This window comes from Lipomyces arxii (assembly GCF_038497795.1).
Source record: "Lipomyces arxii strain Phaff 12-163 unplaced genomic scaffold V1512scaffold_2, whole genome shotgun sequence".
Classification (NCBI taxonomy): domain Eukaryota; kingdom Fungi; phylum Ascomycota; class Lipomycetes; order Lipomycetales; family Lipomycetaceae; genus Lipomyces; species Lipomyces arxii.
Window position 1 is genome coordinate 879884 of NW_027117701.1, and position 16428 is coordinate 896311.

General features: G+C 45.3%; 7 protein-coding genes across 7 annotated transcripts; 5 read left to right on the top strand and 2 right to left on the bottom strand.

Moving 5' to 3' along the window:
• Positions 1-23: 23 nt before the first annotated feature.
• Positions 24-930, top strand: V1512DRAFT_234187 (uncharacterized protein). Its single transcript, XM_066914050.1, has 2 exons — positions 24-269; positions 322-930. The coding sequence occupies exons 1-2, from the start codon at positions 267-269 to the stop codon at positions 889-891; spliced, it is 573 nt and encodes a 190-aa protein (XP_066773732.1). The 5' UTR covers positions 24-266; the 3' UTR covers positions 892-930.
• On the bottom strand, positions 827-5001 carry V1512DRAFT_234188 (Retinoic acid induced 16-like protein-domain-containing protein). Its single transcript, XM_066914051.1, has 4 exons — positions 4628-5001; positions 3571-4578; positions 1112-3523; positions 827-1059 (listed from the first exon to the last, which is right to left on the bottom strand). The coding sequence occupies exons 1-4, from the start codon at positions 4718-4720 to the stop codon at positions 985-987; spliced, it is 3588 nt and encodes a 1195-aa protein (XP_066773733.1). The 5' UTR covers positions 4721-5001; the 3' UTR covers positions 827-984.
• V1512DRAFT_258404 (uncharacterized protein) lies at positions 4778-7370 on the top strand. Its single transcript, XM_066915439.1, has 2 exons — positions 4778-5612; positions 5660-7370. The coding sequence occupies exons 1-2, from the start codon at positions 4996-4998 to the stop codon at positions 7230-7232; spliced, it is 2190 nt and encodes a 729-aa protein (XP_066773734.1). The 5' UTR covers positions 4778-4995; the 3' UTR covers positions 7233-7370.
• Positions 7371-7472: 102 nt separating this feature from the next.
• Positions 7473-10219, top strand: V1512DRAFT_274211 (uncharacterized protein). The gene is made up of 2 exons (XM_066917765.1): positions 7473-8081; positions 8132-10219. The coding sequence occupies exons 1-2, from the start codon at positions 7532-7534 to the stop codon at positions 9961-9963; spliced, it is 2382 nt and encodes a 793-aa protein (XP_066773735.1). The 5' UTR covers positions 7473-7531; the 3' UTR covers positions 9964-10219.
• A 105-nt stretch (positions 10220-10324) lies between these two features.
• V1512DRAFT_70277 (uncharacterized protein) lies at positions 10325-13299 on the top strand. The gene is made up of 2 exons (XM_066918482.1): positions 10325-11298; positions 11351-13299. Exons 1-2 carry the CDS (start codon positions 10410-10412, stop codon positions 13036-13038), a joined length of 2577 nt encoding a protein of 858 aa, XP_066773736.1. The 5' UTR covers positions 10325-10409; the 3' UTR covers positions 13039-13299.
• A 260-nt stretch (positions 13300-13559) lies between these two features.
• V1512DRAFT_245826 (uncharacterized protein) lies at positions 13560-14831 on the bottom strand (the record flags this gene model as incomplete). Its single annotated transcript, XM_066914396.1, has 3 exons — positions 13560-13824; positions 14395-14615; positions 14694-14831. 3 exons carry the CDS (start codon positions 14829-14831, stop codon positions 13560-13562), a joined length of 624 nt encoding a protein of 207 aa, XP_066773737.1.
• A 351-nt stretch (positions 14832-15182) lies between these two features.
• On the top strand, positions 15183-16066 carry V1512DRAFT_70260 (uncharacterized protein). The gene is made up of 2 exons (XM_066918481.1): positions 15183-15797; positions 15847-16066. The coding sequence occupies exons 1-2, from the start codon at positions 15572-15574 to the stop codon at positions 15969-15971; spliced, it is 351 nt and encodes a 116-aa protein (XP_066773738.1). The 5' UTR covers positions 15183-15571; the 3' UTR covers positions 15972-16066.
• The last annotated feature ends 362 nt before the right edge of the window (positions 16067-16428 follow it).

Here is a 16428-nt window from a genome sequence, read left to right on the forward strand (position 1 = left end):
TCGTGGCGTATTGTGTTGTGGGGTGGGTTAGGGTGTAGATATATGTGGGGCAGGGTTAGGTTTGATGAAATCGACGCTGGATCTTCAAAGCTGACCTTCCAAGGTATCGTGCGTGAGAGGACGTTTGGAAAAATTCAGTGTAAGAAAAGAAAAGAACTTGTGTTTTTCTTATTGCATTATTTTTAATAGTTTCACTGTGTTATTATTTTGTAAATTATTATTATTATTATTATTATTATTATTATCTAGTACTAAAGCAGCATATTATGGTAAATATAATAACAATACTTAATATCATTGTACTATTCTAACTTAAGCCAGGCAACAACTTCATTACAAACGATGACTTCAAGCACAGGTTTGCCTTCAGGCTGGGAAATTCGAATGTCCCGGTCACACAATATCCCATACTATTTCGACTCCGCCACACACGAGTCTTCATGGGAGCCACCGGTTGGTACAGATGCAGACGAGTTGAAGGTCTACATGGCGGCCAACTTCTCGTTCGTGATGCCAGCATCTATCACGATTGCGGCGTCGGGCCCACAATCGCAGAGTAAGATCCGGTGTTCGCATTTGCTAATTAAGCATGCCGGCTCGCGGCGCCCGTCGTCGTGGAAGGAGAAACACATCACCCGGACAGAGGACGAGGCGCGGCAGATTTTGGAAGGTTTGGAGGCGAAGATTAAGGCCGGCAAGGCAACGCTGGGCGAGCTGGCGGTGTCGGAATCGGACGACAGTTCGGCTAGAAAAGGTGGAGATCTTGGGTTTTTTGGAAGAGGTGAGATGCAAAAGGAGTTTGAGGAGGCTGCGTTCGCGCTCAATGTTGGTCAGATGAGTAGAATTATCAAAACTGGTAGTGGTTTACATTTGATTGAGCGTACTGCTTAGTTATATCCCATGTCAAAATAAAGTATTTCGTGCATTTAACGCTTTTTCAAAGAACGCCTTGTATCATGCTAAAATGCTGCAAATAATCGCCGCCTAATGCTTGTAATCAACCTTATCGATCATCGTACTCCGCACTTGTATCATCGCGGTCAATTCCTTCACGAATTCCTATTACATGCCGTCAGCACATTGTAAACCGCAATAGAACAAAAACACTTACTTGAAACACAATCACGTTCCCGAGCAAGTGCGTGACACTAACATATCGACTTTTACCAGTTTCTGGGCCCATAACTTGAATAACTGCAGGAACATAACCGATATCAGTAACGATATCATCCATTTCAATACCTTCACCCTTGCCTGTTTCTGTAGTTCCGTTCGCGTTTACGATATTGACCTCAGCCTCGGCCGACGTCACCGGCCCGTTGTCGCTCTCGTCATCACTCTGAACGTGGATTGAGTCGCTCAACACTAGCGCACTCGCAAAATCGTTCGGATTGCTGTCCATTTCGTCGTCAATCTCGGTCTCAAACCTCGACGCCGAAAATGACGCTGCAGAAGACCCACCAGGCGAGCCGGCCATGGTCCGGTCAAGCGGAGACGACGACGACAAAACGTCCCACGCCTTCAACGACCCATCCCTCGTCCGGATCGACAGCTTGGGCTGGTCCCCGGACGCACCACCACCGTGACCAGGCATCGGCGACGTGAACGGCGACATTGTCGATTGCGCACGTCGGTGCTGCTGCCGGGTCTTGGGAATGGGCGGCAGCGCGCCTGCAACACTTTCCGCCCGCCGGTGTTGGCGCTGAGACAGCGGCGATGTGGCGCGTTTGCGCTGCTGCGGCCCGCCCCGGCCTTGCAGTGGAGAGTACTGCTGATTAGACAGGCTCGAAACCGAAATTGTACGATACGCTTGGGTCTGTCGGGCAGACAGTGGACTAGATGGTACAGAAGTCGATTCAAAAATCTCTTTTGCCCGCCTCGAGGTATCTGCCGATGAGAGTGAGAATGTGCGTGAGTCGGATCGAGTCTGCGAAACTGCTGGGCTAGAAAATGCAGCTTGAGTGGCATCACCAACGTCATCCTCATCTATCCACAGCATCCGACGGCGCTCTGCCAACTGGTCGTCAAACCCAGGTATTTTCTGCCTGTATTCGTCAATCTTCTTGTTTAGCATATCAAGCACCTCCATGGTCGGTGACAGTTTCTTGAATGTCGTTTCTTGATACCGCTCGTCAGGATGCACACCCCACTCCTCGTCGCTGTCAAGACCGTCCATCGTAGTCTCAGCGTAGTATACCATCATCTGATAGTCCAACTCATCATCAGAATCGGTTTCTTCTAACTTCGGTCGGGTATGCGAAATGACGACGTCTTGCAATTGCGTCAACATCCAGCCTCGTAACGATAACCAACCACAGCTGACCATGTCGATAAACACCTGCGTCAGGACAAAATTAAGTTCAACGCTGTTTGCAAAAAACATAGACAGCAACCGAAGCAAATCGTTCCAGATCTTGCCGTCAGTCTGTAATGTGTGTGAATACAAGTCTGTACTGCTCGTTGTTGAAATTTTCCCGTCAAACTCATCCTTATGCGCAATCTGATCAGGCAAAAACGGGTGCGATTCAAGTGTCGTTCGACTGTCTTTCAAATAGCTCTCATACTTCTGACTCTGTATGTCATTGGCCTCGCTTTCAGACATCAGTGCTAAAAAAAAATCCATCTCCTGTGCATAAACCGTGAACGGCGTTACGGTGGCCTTGAACGTTATTGCCAGCCTATCAACTTCAAATATAGAGTTCAAAGTGTACGGATAATGTTTCCGCACAAGCGTAGACATCAATCTCAAAGCTGCACCAATAGTCTGTTGCGATGACGATTCCAAACTGTCCGCCATGAGATCAACAAGACTAAAAGCCGTCTTCGTCATTTTCACCGGTATCCTTTCTTCATTGTCTTCGTTTTCAGCATCGAATCTTACAGGGGGTGCGACTGTCGGCGTAGAAACAACGTATTCCTCAGGACTCACAATCAACAACGACAAAATCAGCTTGACTATATCTTTTTGATTCAAAGTCTCAAAAATAACACGCAGATATGTCAGTACGGCAATTGCTGCTCCGCCGCTCACGCTACCGTCCGAGTCTGTGCTTTCAGCTAAACTAGGAACAAGCAGTTGCCGTAAGAACAGCGTCTCAAAATTGTCAAGCAAGTTAGCGCAAATGGACTCTGATTGACAATGCCTGAGCGTATCTTGCCAAAACTCAAGATATTGCAAAAACTCCTTCATGTGAATGTTGTTGAGTGCAATCTCAGCAGGATCGTCGGACTCGCTGAGATTAATCGGTACAAACTTCCGCTCTGATTCCTTCGCCATGGTAACGATTTTAGGCTCGATCGGAGCTTGAAACGCTAGTAACATAGTCCGGCTCAGTTGGCTGTACAATGCGCCTAAGCCAGACGCCATTAGTGTGGTAAAGTCACTTTCATTAATCCATTGTTCTAATGGCGACTCAGGTAACGCAGACTCAACTATGAAAAGCAGTCCAGTCCGCGCAAACTCGCCGGCCCGACCCTCGTGATGAATCAAATCGAGCAAAAAATAAAACAAGGGGAAATCAGTCTAAAATAAAAGTCAATATTGTTAAAAGTGTGTCAAATTTGAATTACTTTTGCTTGTAACTTAAGATCACTGAGTAGTCCGTCGATAGCATCTGTAGCCACTTGAAAATCGTTTGAGTCTTCATCAACATTTGTAGGTCTATCGTTTGGTTCAGTGTCAGCTTCAGAAGACGTTCGTGGAAGAGCGTTGCCTTCCCTAAATTCTGACGCATTTTCGTTTTCCTGATCTATACTACCAGCATTAGACTGATTCACACTTTCTTGAAATTCATCAGCTGCCGCAGATTCTTCTTGAGTCTCTTCCTCCTTTGTAAGGCCATCTCGATGCTCTAATTGCTCTCGTACCTCATTACGGTGACTAGAAACGCGCTCCGAGTCGTCATTAACGGCTACGGATCCAGCGTCTTGAGAAATCTCTTGATCACTAGCACCTTCACCCTCACGATGGGCAGGCACTTCTTGAACACTTTCAAGTCTGCTTTTCATTGTATTATCCGCAGTAGATTTGCTGTCCTCCATGCTATTCGAATGAGGCAATTCAAACACGGTGTCCGCAAGATCTTCATCTTCTGTTTTATGCCTATGAGCCGTGTCAAATACAGCAGAATCGTGGTCAGCAGAAGCTTCTTCGGACGCCAAGTCTGACGTATTCAACCATTTCATAAAACTCGAAGTGCTAGCTCGTAGTCTTGATGCAACAGAAAACAGCATCTCCGCAAACTCTTCCTCGAAAACGCGTTTACCTCGACATTTGTCGAGTTCACATAAAAAGATGTTTGTACTTTTGATGACCTGCTGATTGCTCATAAGGTCTTCTTCGCCGCTCTTGATGAGGATTGAGAATGCAGCGACGCATTCTGTGATGATTGATGGTCCACATCGCCGAGCAATGTCCGCAATCTTAGCAAATACGCCATGATCTAGCGCGTATTGTAGAGATATTCTTCTGTTGCCTGTTTGCTCTTCAGCCCTAATGATATCTGCAATATCACTGATACAATGAGCAACTTTTGCCAGAGCTGATGATTTTCCTTCGCGTAAAAGCACATCTTCTTTCTGATTTAAATTAGTAGTGTATAACACCAAACTCGACACAATTGTGTACAATTAAAGCCAGCCATGCTTGTTCAATTGCTTCTGTGCCTGATCCAACAAGCGGCTGCTTCAGTGGCCGTCTCCAGAGACCCCAGAAAGACATTTTGCCCTCCAATTTGATAATTTTCAGTGTTCTACTACTCAATTCCGGTCGATCATCAATAAATAGGGTCAGCTATGACTAAACTTAAGATTCTTATGGTTTATCGTGAAGAAGTGGACCTGGATTGAGCCGCTTAATTTACGCCGAGCCCTATCATAACGGTGATTGAATCTTACGGGCTTTATACAAATCTATATGAGAAACAGCTTCTCCTTATGTCTTTTCCATTATAAGGATTCGACCCTTGTCGAAGGAACTAGAAAAAACGAATAGTTATGGATTCAAACAGGGCTGGTCTACTGGTCTTTCTGCTCATCATGATGCTGCTCACGCCAGAATCAACATCGCCCACTCAGCGTCTTGCATTTCAGGAGTTTTTGCGTGTCCAGAAACTACGACGCGACATTGTTCTAAATGCGACTTTTGAACTCGGTCCACAAGATTTGGAAGGCATTAGTAATCCGATTGTGCCGTCAGAAATTAGTACGCGGGCGTTGAACTTGTGGGATTCACAACGCATAGACGAGGACAGAGCAAACGAGGCTTCGTTTTATAGAAATATCACGGGGCTTATGAGAGGAGATTGGACAAAGCTGGATCTGGGGATAGGGCCACAAGAGTTGCCACATACTGCAGAGTACACTACGAGAAACCGCAATGCAAATATCACAGGGCAGGCTACATGGGAGTCGTCAGTAGACAGTCGTAATGTTACAGATGAGGAAGGAATTATGTCGCTTGACATCAGCGAGACTAGAAAAGGGCCTGTACAGATGGTCGAAGCAAATTTAAATATTCAGAGTAAGCTGGGTAAAAATGGACATGACATTCCATTACGAGGGTTGCATTTTGCGGATACTGGCAATATAGTGTTGACAACTACATCAAAAAAGTATACGGTTTGCGAATGTAGTATGGGACAAATGTTAACGGAACTAGGTACGCAGGAATATTCAGTTTGCCATTCCTCACATTAACGGAAGACCGATTCAATCAATCATATATACCTCTAGTGGAATCAATTAATGCCACAATTGGTAGTCTTGAGAACATATATCAACGAGATATGAACCCTGCATATAATGGCCCAACAGGCTCATTAGATAGTTGTGAATACGTTGTCTATCTGCAAATACATTCCAGCCCAGTGTCACCAAATGATATGGCAGTCATTGAGTCTGAGCTCAGATTTCCGCAGGGACAACCACATGCCAGCCTTCCTAAATTAACAGTATCTTCATTAATATACTCGCCGAATTGCGGTGTAGTGTTGGAGAGTCGGTCAGCGCAGGGCGAGAAAATCGAGCGATTTTGGTCGCGTGCGCGTAATGCAGCACTTTCAGGCGCAACATTAACTATCATACAAATATTTTTGCTTATTCGGCAGATGAATGACACAAACACACCATCGACCGTGTCGAAACTGAGTTTCTGGACCGTCGGAATGATGGCTCTTGTGGATGGATACTTGACCATGGGATATCTTACTGCAGCTATTTTTATCGAGTCGACGTTTCTCCCATTCATGACTGTTGCATTTTTATCATTTTTGCTAGTGTCTGTTTTTGGGATGCGGTACTTGATATTGATTTATCGAATTCAAAAACCAGAAAATCGAGCACAGGCACACACTGACCAGCCCACTCCGGCAGCAACACCAGCTCCGCCTGCACCGGCACCTGCTGTTCCGTTGACTGCTCCAGATGGACTACCTCTACCAGTTGCTGCAACACCGCAAACAGCACAGGCCAATGTCGGTACCACCACGCAGGAAGACGACGGCCGAGGCGACGTCAGTTGGCTTTACTCGCGGTTCTACTTTATTGTCATTGGATTTATTTTTTTTACGTTGAATGCGTCTACATGGCCGCAACCGCTTCGTCACATGTTCCAGCGCATGTTGTTTTTGTTTGTAAACTCGTACTGGGTCCCGCAGATTTACCGCAACGTGATGCGTGGTTGTCGGCGTGCATTCAAGTGGGAGTTTGTGCTAGGTATGAGTACAACGCGCTTAGTGCCAATGCTCTATCTTTACTTGTTTAAAGGCAATATTGCATCACACGAGTCTGAACCAATATGGGCCGCCATCATTACTGGATGGGTATGGTTGCAAGTTTGCATGCTAGCCAGTCAAGAGGTTCTTGGGTCACGATTCTTTGTTCCTGGCAATTTTCTTCCAGCATCTTACAACTACCATCCTGTGTTATCTGCACCAGATCTTGAAAGCGGAGGTACAAGCGCTGACATGCCATCAGTTTCATCTGACTCTCACGGAGGAGTAGTAGTTGTCGGACCAACCGACTGTGCCATCTGTATGCAAGTCATTGAGTTGCCGCTCGAAGGCGGTCGTGACAGTGAAGGTAATGCGACTTCAACTGCAGCAGCCATAATGGCCAGACGGACGTACATGGTTACACCATGTCGGCATATATTCCACACTAAATGCCTAGAATCATGGATGCGGTTCAAGCTACAGTGTCCTACGTGCAGGAATTCACTTCCCCCGTTATAGAGCATACTGTTGCGATGCAAAAATGGCTTTGTAATATGTTATTTGGTATTTGGTTATTGGAATTAGGAGCAAAACAATTGTAAAATACATGTGTTAAGGATTAAATTGAACCAGTTTGTGGACCAAGTGTTGAACCTGTCGTCATACAAAGAGATAGCCGCTAATCGACTGGGTTAGGGCTCAAAGCTTGATAACGACTGTACCGGAATTGAATCCGCCGCTTAAACCGCCAACTTGTCCCTTCGAAGTATTTAATTGAGTCCAAACTTCTTCTCCACAACAATTATTTTGACCCGGTAATGTCTTTGTTTGGTGACGACTACGAACCGCGCTCGTCGACATCGACTACTCGTTCGGCTGCTGCGCGGTCATCGCTCTTTGGAGAGCCCGATATCGCTTCGGCTCGTACATCAATTTCCACAGCTCGGTCGGCCTTCTCGAACGTCGCTACTGCTGCGAAAACAGTCAATTCCATCTCTGGAGGTGGTAGTGGTGGTCTATTTGGAAATGATGATGATCCTTGGGGGATAGCGGCGCCGAAGGCTACGAGTAAGCCTACAATCTCTAATATGCTCGACACTACTAGAGTCCCAAAGATTTATAATGACTCGTTCGATGCTGAGAACGCAGTCGGCGGTGTTGTCACTTTAGCTAATGTACGAAATGCCATTGATCGTGCTGGATTAGGAAATAATTCTGCTGGTGACGCGATCATGAATCTCATCGCTAGAAATAAGCAGGATAACAGAATCGACAGAGGAACTTGGTGTGTCGCAATGGCTTTGATTGGTCTTGTTCAAGAAGGAGAACAGGATTTAGATCTTGATGCAGTCGATTCTCGAAAATATAGTATGTGCTCTTATTGGTTATAATGTAATTGTTGCTGACAACTGATATAGGTCTTCCTAGTACTAAGTTGAGATTCCAACCAAAGGCAAACACTCCAGCTGCTCCAACCAGAAGTACTTCTTCACGAAAAGTCATGGCAGCCACTGCGCCAGTATCATCTCGCAGCGCATACACTCCTCCTGCTAGAACTCAACCTGTTGCTGTACCGCCTGTGAATACTCAAAACGACATTCGGCCTACCGAGCAGACGCCACCATCTCCATCTTCGCCTCCTGGAATTTCTGTTAATGATCCTTGGGCAGCTCAAGATGACGACGATGAAGACGAAGCTCCATATTCGGCCAACGGATACTCATCAAACGCGTATTCGTCAAACGCCTACTCGTCAAACACATATTCAAATCCTACTTACACTTCATCATCATACGAACAGCCACAACCACAGCAGTCTTCTAACAACTATAACTCTGACACTTACAATCCTTCTTATTCGTCTGTTCTTGGTGCTGATTACAATGACTTGGCCCGAACGAACCACAGACCCATGTACACTGATGAAGCAATGATGCCTTCAGCTACTTCCAACGGTGCTACTGTTGTCGAGGATGACGATTCTGATGTTGATGAGGAAGAAAACGATGATCCGAATTATGTTCCTCCCGTCGAAAATTTCCCATACACTCGGGCTCAGCCATACTACGATGCTCATGAAGGCGACAAAGTCCGTGTGACAATAATTCCAGAGAAAGAAGGCGTGTTTATTTTTAGACATGTCAACTATTTGCTTGAGGGTGCAGCTGCTCCAGGTATCGATGGTACAGTTCCTCGTACTGGTTACAGAGTTGTCCGTCGATATAGCGACTTTGTCTGGCTGCTGAACTGCCTCTTGAAGCGTTATCCGTTTCGTATTTTACCATTACTGCCGCCCAAGCGATTTGCAGTTAACGGACACTATCTGTCATCCGATGAGTTTTTTCTTGAACGCCGTCGTCGCGGTTTATCGCGATTTATCAACGAGCTGGTTCGTCATCCCGTTTTGAACCGTGAGCAACTTGTCGTCATGTTCATGTCTGTTCCGACCGAGCTTGCAGTCTGGCGTAAGCAGGCAGCTGTCTCGGTTGAGGACGAGTTCACGGGTCGTGCACTACCGGCTGGTTTGATTGAGTCATGGAACCAGGCCGAGGCTGAGAGATGGGACGAAGTTAATATGGGAGTCAAGATGGAGGCTGAGATGTACACACATCTGTGTCTACTTATTGACCGAATGGAGAAACGTCAAGAGTCGGTTGCTACTGACCACCAGCGATTTGCAAACTCGCTCGACACATTACAGGAGGTCACGCAAAAGACTTACTCTGTCGACACGAATGACATGCCGTTGATCAATGACGGCATCAAGAACGTGTCAAAGTACTTGATTAATGCGCAAACTTTGTTGGAAGACGAGTCGCGAGGCTGGGAAATTGGAGTGCTCGAGGATTTCAAGAGACACCGTGATAGCCTGATTAGCATTAAAGAGTTGTTTGATCGCAAGGAAAAGCTCGATATAAACAATATTCCGATTTTGGAACGGAGAATCAGCAGCAATGAGACGAGATTGACCGGCATGCGAGATCGCTCAGACTTCAAGCAGTCAGACATTGAGCGGATACAACAGTCGATTCATCGTGACCGTGAAGCGATCAAAGAGCAGCACACTCGTTCATGGCTGATTAAGGAGTGTCTCCGTGACGAGCTTGCATACTTTCAGCAGACGAAGTACCGTGTCGCCAAGTTGTTCCAGGACTACGCGCAGGAACGTTTGAAATATGCAGAACTATTTGCTGAAAACTGGCGCGTGCTGAGCAATGAGATCAGCGAGGTCCCTACTCAGGCTACATAAATTCGTTAAATTCGTTTGAAAAATGTTCGGTTTGACGGTTTTTGGGTCACCGGGTTCGCATTTTGATAAGTGGTTGTTGGAAAATTGCGGGTGTTTTTCACTAAATACGGGGTTTTTTTTTTCGTTTTTTGTTTTTTTTTTTCTTTTTTTTCTTTTCGTTAAAGTGGCATTTGCTATTCTAATTGTTAGAAAAATATGTTATATAGAACGCTTGTACTTTGCCTCTGTTAATAAAAATCAATGCGATGATGTTGAAGACGACGCGTGATAATTATTTTAGCCAGAGTTTACGCGTAGCCACCTAACCCTGCTAAATTTACAGTGCGGCTCGTGATTTTAAGGGATTTGAATTGATGTTGAACGTCTAGAGAGACGCGTCGCCATTGACAAACGGTAATATGCATTCATACGGTTCATTTGCATTTTGGAAGTGATTAGATATTAAAATGGGTGTAATAACTCGAGGAAAACAGCGATGTCTTCCGTTTGCAATGTCTGCCAAGGTTAATAAGGCTGAGATTCAAGACGAAGTTGAAGATGGGGACGAGGTTGTCGACGATGCAGAGATGGATGAGACTATAGAAGCTGACGAGGTTGTATCTGAGAGCAAAGTTGAAGTTTTGGAACATGTGAAGGTTTTGACAAAAGATAACGAGAGGTTGGTACCGCAAGAGCTGGCTGAAGACCCGGTATCGTCTGCAACCGAAGACGAAATGGAGAGCGTTCAAAGACGCATCAAGTTTAAGAGGTGTCAGAATCCTGAAGATAGAAAGGATAAGAAAATTAAAAAATTTACACCGGCAAACACGTTGCTCAAGATGTGGAAGCCAAATGCCGTGGCAGTCGAAAGTGACAGTTCTCCAGGTTTAATGTCACCGGAATCAAATTGCAACTCGCCAATTCGAGCAAATGGTATCGTGGTTTTGAAGGTGCCAAAAGATGCATTGAAGCTTCTGTCAGAGTCTGCGAGCTTAGAATCGAAACCACAGAAACGAAAGCGACCACAAAGAAGGCAGGTCGCACTGATGTCTGACGAAGATTGTGATGCTATGATTGTCGAAGAGACATTGTCACCGCCTACACCGCCAAAGTCATCGGATGATGATGCGGAGTCACGTGTATATATAGATATATCGGAAGCTGTTAAAGAGGTGCCAAAGAAACCAATCCATCCGTTTTTTGTTCGGAACAAGACCGTGGTGGAAGATGTCCCTACTGATGCGGACACTGATACGGAAAATACAACAACTTTAACACTAAGCGCTTCTCGCATCAAAGAAAATCACTCAACAGAGCCAAAAGTTGGAAAACCAATTCATCCTTTTTTTCTTCCAAGTACGAATTTTGTTGCACACTACTACTACATTATGCTTAACATATTATTTAGATAAAACTACAGAAAGCATTGCTAGCGACATCGGGTCACAATCAATAGTCGACTCAAGCGCATTTGTCCCAGCATGCTGGCCATCAGCATTGACTCAACATGTCAAGTCATTTGACCGTGATTTTGACACATCAGTCGAAGAGACTCGACATAGAGTTCCGCGTTCCCAATCACGTATACGAAAGTTGAAGTCTTCTGCAATGCATATCTCGCAGTCTGAAGACGTTGTACTGAATATGTTTTCTGGATTAAGAATAGACAGTCTTCATGACACTTCACGGTGGATCAAACCCACTCGTCGGGTAGTCAGTTTAGAATATTTGAATAACTGTGCCAGATCCGTGACGCAATCTAGGCATCCATACGTGCAATATTTACTGGACGAGCGGGTTTGCTTGCAATCCGCATTTGACAAGGCCGATTACGAGGAACAGATGTGGAGCACAAAATACGCACCGGTTAAAAGTGAACAAGTTGCGGTTCATGACGACGCGGCACTTTTGGTCAGAAAATGGCTGCATACGCGCATGGAAGGCGGGGTTGAACGAAGCAAGACATATAGAGCTTCAAAGTCGCGCAGCAAGCCCAAGCCGCGTGCAGATTTGGACGGTTTTATTGCGTATTCGGATGACGAGCAAGTACTAACACCACCTGAACCTGTTTCGTCATCGGATGAAGACCGTTCGCAGGACCCATTCGCCATTGCCGTTGATGAGGCAGATGATGGTGGCGTTACTACAGAAGACGACGAGGACTTGATCATGGGCGGCTATGTACAGCGACGACAGCCGCGAAGGTCGGCGCGGACACGGCAATGTAAAAAACATAGGCCGGAGTCAAGACTTCGGCCAAGAGACGAGCGACCGAGCAAGAACTCGAACGTGCTGATACTATGTGGACCGACAGCAAGTTTCAAAAGCGCAGCTGTTTACGCTGCCGCGACCGAGCTTGGGTATTTTGTGTTTGAGATTAACGCTGGGCAACGTCGAACCGGCAAAGATATTCTTGACCAAGTCGGTGAGATGAGTCAGTCTCATTTGGTGCACTCAAAGCAAACAGCAAGCAAAAGTTTTTTGCTTGTGGAGGATGTTGACGTCGTGTTCGAAGAAGACAAAGGATTTTGGGTGACTTTAACCAAATTAATTGAAACTTCAAAGCGACCGGTTATACTAACCTGTACTGATATACGCACGATACCACCAGACATTGTGGCTATGAATCCAGGTAGCTTGCTATATATGAAACCCATTGACGATCAAGTCAAGGTTGATATTTTGCTTTTAATTGCTCTATGTGAAGGCCATCTTTTGTCAAAACTTGATCTTGGAGCGCTACTGCGTTGGGGTTCTTGTCCAGGTGATCTGCGTCAAGCAATCGCCCAGTTGCAGCTATGGTGTCAAATGGCCGTCGGAGACGAGTACAAAGGTTTGGACTGGGTTCTCGTGCCTCCACGGGGTAAGAAGGAAGAGTACAAGAATCTACGAGTTCTGAGCGAGAACACTTTTACCACAGAAATGCTGCAGCTAGTTGATCACACTCGCTTTGAGGACATAGCTGCCGTCGAGATATCAACTGAGCTCAGCGATCTTCAAGTTTTGGAATGTGCCTATGATATGTATTCGTGTTGTGCAATGTGGCAAAGCCGCCAGCATACCATGTTTGAAGTGGATATGGTAAGTTTACTTTGAACAAACTCAGCAGTTTACGACTAACTTTGTTTTAGTATCCTGATTCGGACGAAGATTACGCAGAACCACGTTTAGATATCGACGTCGTTTTTGGCTGTCACGTAACTGGTTTTGAAACTCAGCACGAAACGGCGCAAGAGGATCACGAGCTGAAGGTTTACAACGCAGGATTGAAGATGGCAGAGACGATGCTGGATCATCATGGCTTGTTTGATTGTTCATGTCGGATGGGCTTGTAGCAAATTGTTTTGTATATTATGGATTGTAAAATAGCGTGCATTTACTAGAATTGTTGGAATGAACATTATTATATGGCATTACACGAGTCCTTCCTCAGCTTAACATTAACTGGCATACCCTAACCCTCAAACTTCTACTGCAGAATATTACGTCATCAAAATCATCAACCGCTCATTAGAACCAGCCAATATAATGCACAACGAACAAGTCAGAATTTCCAAAAGAATCGGCCAAATTCGAAAGAAGATTATTAAAGTCAGGCGGCGTCCACCTTCCAATACTTATATACGGTCATGGCGTCTGCCTGCACGATATCCTTCGACGAACTGCGGGTTTAGACTCACTGCCGAGTGGTCGTGCCCGTAGTACCCGGTGTGCCCTTCTTCAAGATCTTTTACCGCCGATGCAGCAGCGTAGGCGGCAGCATTTGCAGCGTGTTCCAAGTCTTCAGAGGTGCCGTAACCAAGTCCGTAATGATGGTGATGATGTCTGTCCGAGCCATAGCCATAGTTATAGTACTCGTCTTGGTCACGACGAGGACCGACTCTTATAAGACACATTATAATAGTTAATCTGCAGAAGAGTATAGAGTGGATAAGTGCAGTGAGTGAGGATAGTTAATGAGAAAATGTAGGAGCACGGCAACACGATATAAGCAGAGATCGGCCAGTCAAGGTCTGACTCTAAGGATTTTAAGTGGCAACAATTCGTCCGATCCAAAAATTCAATCCAACAGTGTATCGTCATCATACATTGCATAGCGTGTAAGCTATTCAGTCAACTCCGCCCTCTGGCGCTTACATAGCGAGACGCCGCTCGATCATGCAAGGATGTGTTGTCTAGCACGGCCAAACCTACGTTCCTACTTCTAGAAGCTTTTGTATTTCCGTTTCAGGGACGTTGATCCGAATTATTATTGGGACAAAATAGGGTTGCAGTAGCATGGTAAATAAGCGAACGGAGCTAGTAGAGACGCATCATCTAATTGCCCTGAATAGGCATTGTTTGCTGATAATGTTACAGCAGACGCGCATCTACAACTAACTTACATCAAATACTGCTATATATTTCATACACTAGTTTAGTACAACACCTTTTGAGTCCACCTTGACATACCCAAGCATGTATCCATCCCTAGCCGCGTCACACCATTCCTTTCTTATCGTGCCCTCTACAACCCAGCTTCGCAGCACATGCCTCAACTTGGAATGATTCAACAAAGAGTCTGCTCCCACATCGTAGGCTTTCTCAGAAATATCGACCTTGCCAAGTGTACCGTCTTCATTCAACGGTGGCAGAATCGCAAACGCTCGGATAATCTTTGCAATTGTTATGAACTGTTTTTCGCCAAATGCATGCCCGGGCAAAACCGACGTCCAGCACCAAATTCAAAACGATCTCTTAAAATAAAAGACAGAGTTAGCAGCATACGCATCTGCTTTCAGAGTGTGATTCAAATACCGTTCCGGCTTAAACGAAAACGCATCTTCGTACCGAGTAGGATCAAGATGTAGTGCACTTTGGTATACGCTGACGACAGTGTTTGCCGGCATAAAGAAGTTTTGTAGACGATATTCACAATTGTATAATGAGGGGTCCCCACGCTAAATTTGTCAGCCACCACTGAGCTCTGTGGTTTTGACTGTGATGAGCTCACAATGTCACAGGACGATCACGTAATATTATGTGGGACTGCGCGACTCGCCAACTAGGTCTAAGAATCTTTTCGTAAGCCCTTTGCTTGCACTTCTGGAAACGCGGCAAAGTACTTAACACAAGAGTTCAGGCTGACGTCGTCGTTTCAATTCAAACCCGGCTTCAATCATGGCTTGACTGTCAGTACTAATTTCAAACCGCAGCTACAAACATACTTCCGGCAATTTGCGTTTCCAATCCTATTTAGTATTTTATCCAAATGGTCGCTTGACGATCAAAATAAAACTTGGACCACTTTCTCCAGCCTTGCATCCACGACGGAACTTTGGCCACAGGGAACAAATCTGCCATATATGCACCTGGCGTCGCAGCTGCATTGAAGTCCGCCATTAAGTCATAAATCTTATAACTAGTTCTAAAGCGCGTACCGCGGCTAAAGAACTTATCCAAGTATTAATACTGAGCGTCAACGCTACCGTGACATTCTCCAAACTTATTGGAAACTGCTACTAAGTCAAGCAGTTAATATTTGATTTATGAAATCTCAGTTGACAGTATCTTACATCATGAAGCTTGCGTTTACAACTGTTTTGCTGCGCTGCCCATACTAGGCGCTGGTAAACTCACCACACAGTCTATGATCCCAGGCACGATAAAGTTTGAAGTAAGAAGTGTGCAACGTCCTTACGACGGTGATGCTAGATTAAGCAAGCAAGCCCCATTTAGTGCGAGGCTCAGCAACAATCAAAAAAAGGCGTACTTGATTGAGGTTGGCTATGGTACACCGTCTCAAACGCGATACCTTCAATTGGATACTGGCTCGTCAGACATGTGGGTGCACGCTAGTGGATACTTTGTCTACGGTATGAATGATTGACGTGTAATTTATTGGCTGTATACTGACTTATTTAGATTTGACACACAATCAGATTGGCATAGCTCCTGCAGTTTTCAATACCACAGACATCGACATATTCGCCATACCTGAAGCTGGTATTCCCCCTAATTTGAAAGGCATCGGCAAAACAGACACATAAATTGTACCCACCAAAACGGAAATACCAACCGCACCCACTAATAGAGCTACCCCTAGTACACGTCCAATTAATAAAGCTTCAGGACTTAACACCGGTGCTAGTAGAGCACTTCTTGCTGCCGCTTTTTTTGGTGCATTTTATATTTTATTTTAGAAGGTAATATTTTGTAGTAATTTGAGCTTGCTTTAGATTAATTTGTTTTTGGAAGCATTGAATCAAAAAAACATCATTTTATAACAGGGACGTTGACGTACGCAAAAATACGCGTGCGGCTCGCATTAGTAGTTAGCCGTGCGTACGCGTACTGCTGCTGCAATTCAATGATTAGAGCTATTCTCAAACACCCAATTATCGTATTGATGAGCATAGTCTAGGCACGCCAACTCTATCTCAGGCCTACAAAAAAGACTATTAAAAACTACTTTATATAGCTGTGGCGTGCTCACGGTCAGCCCGC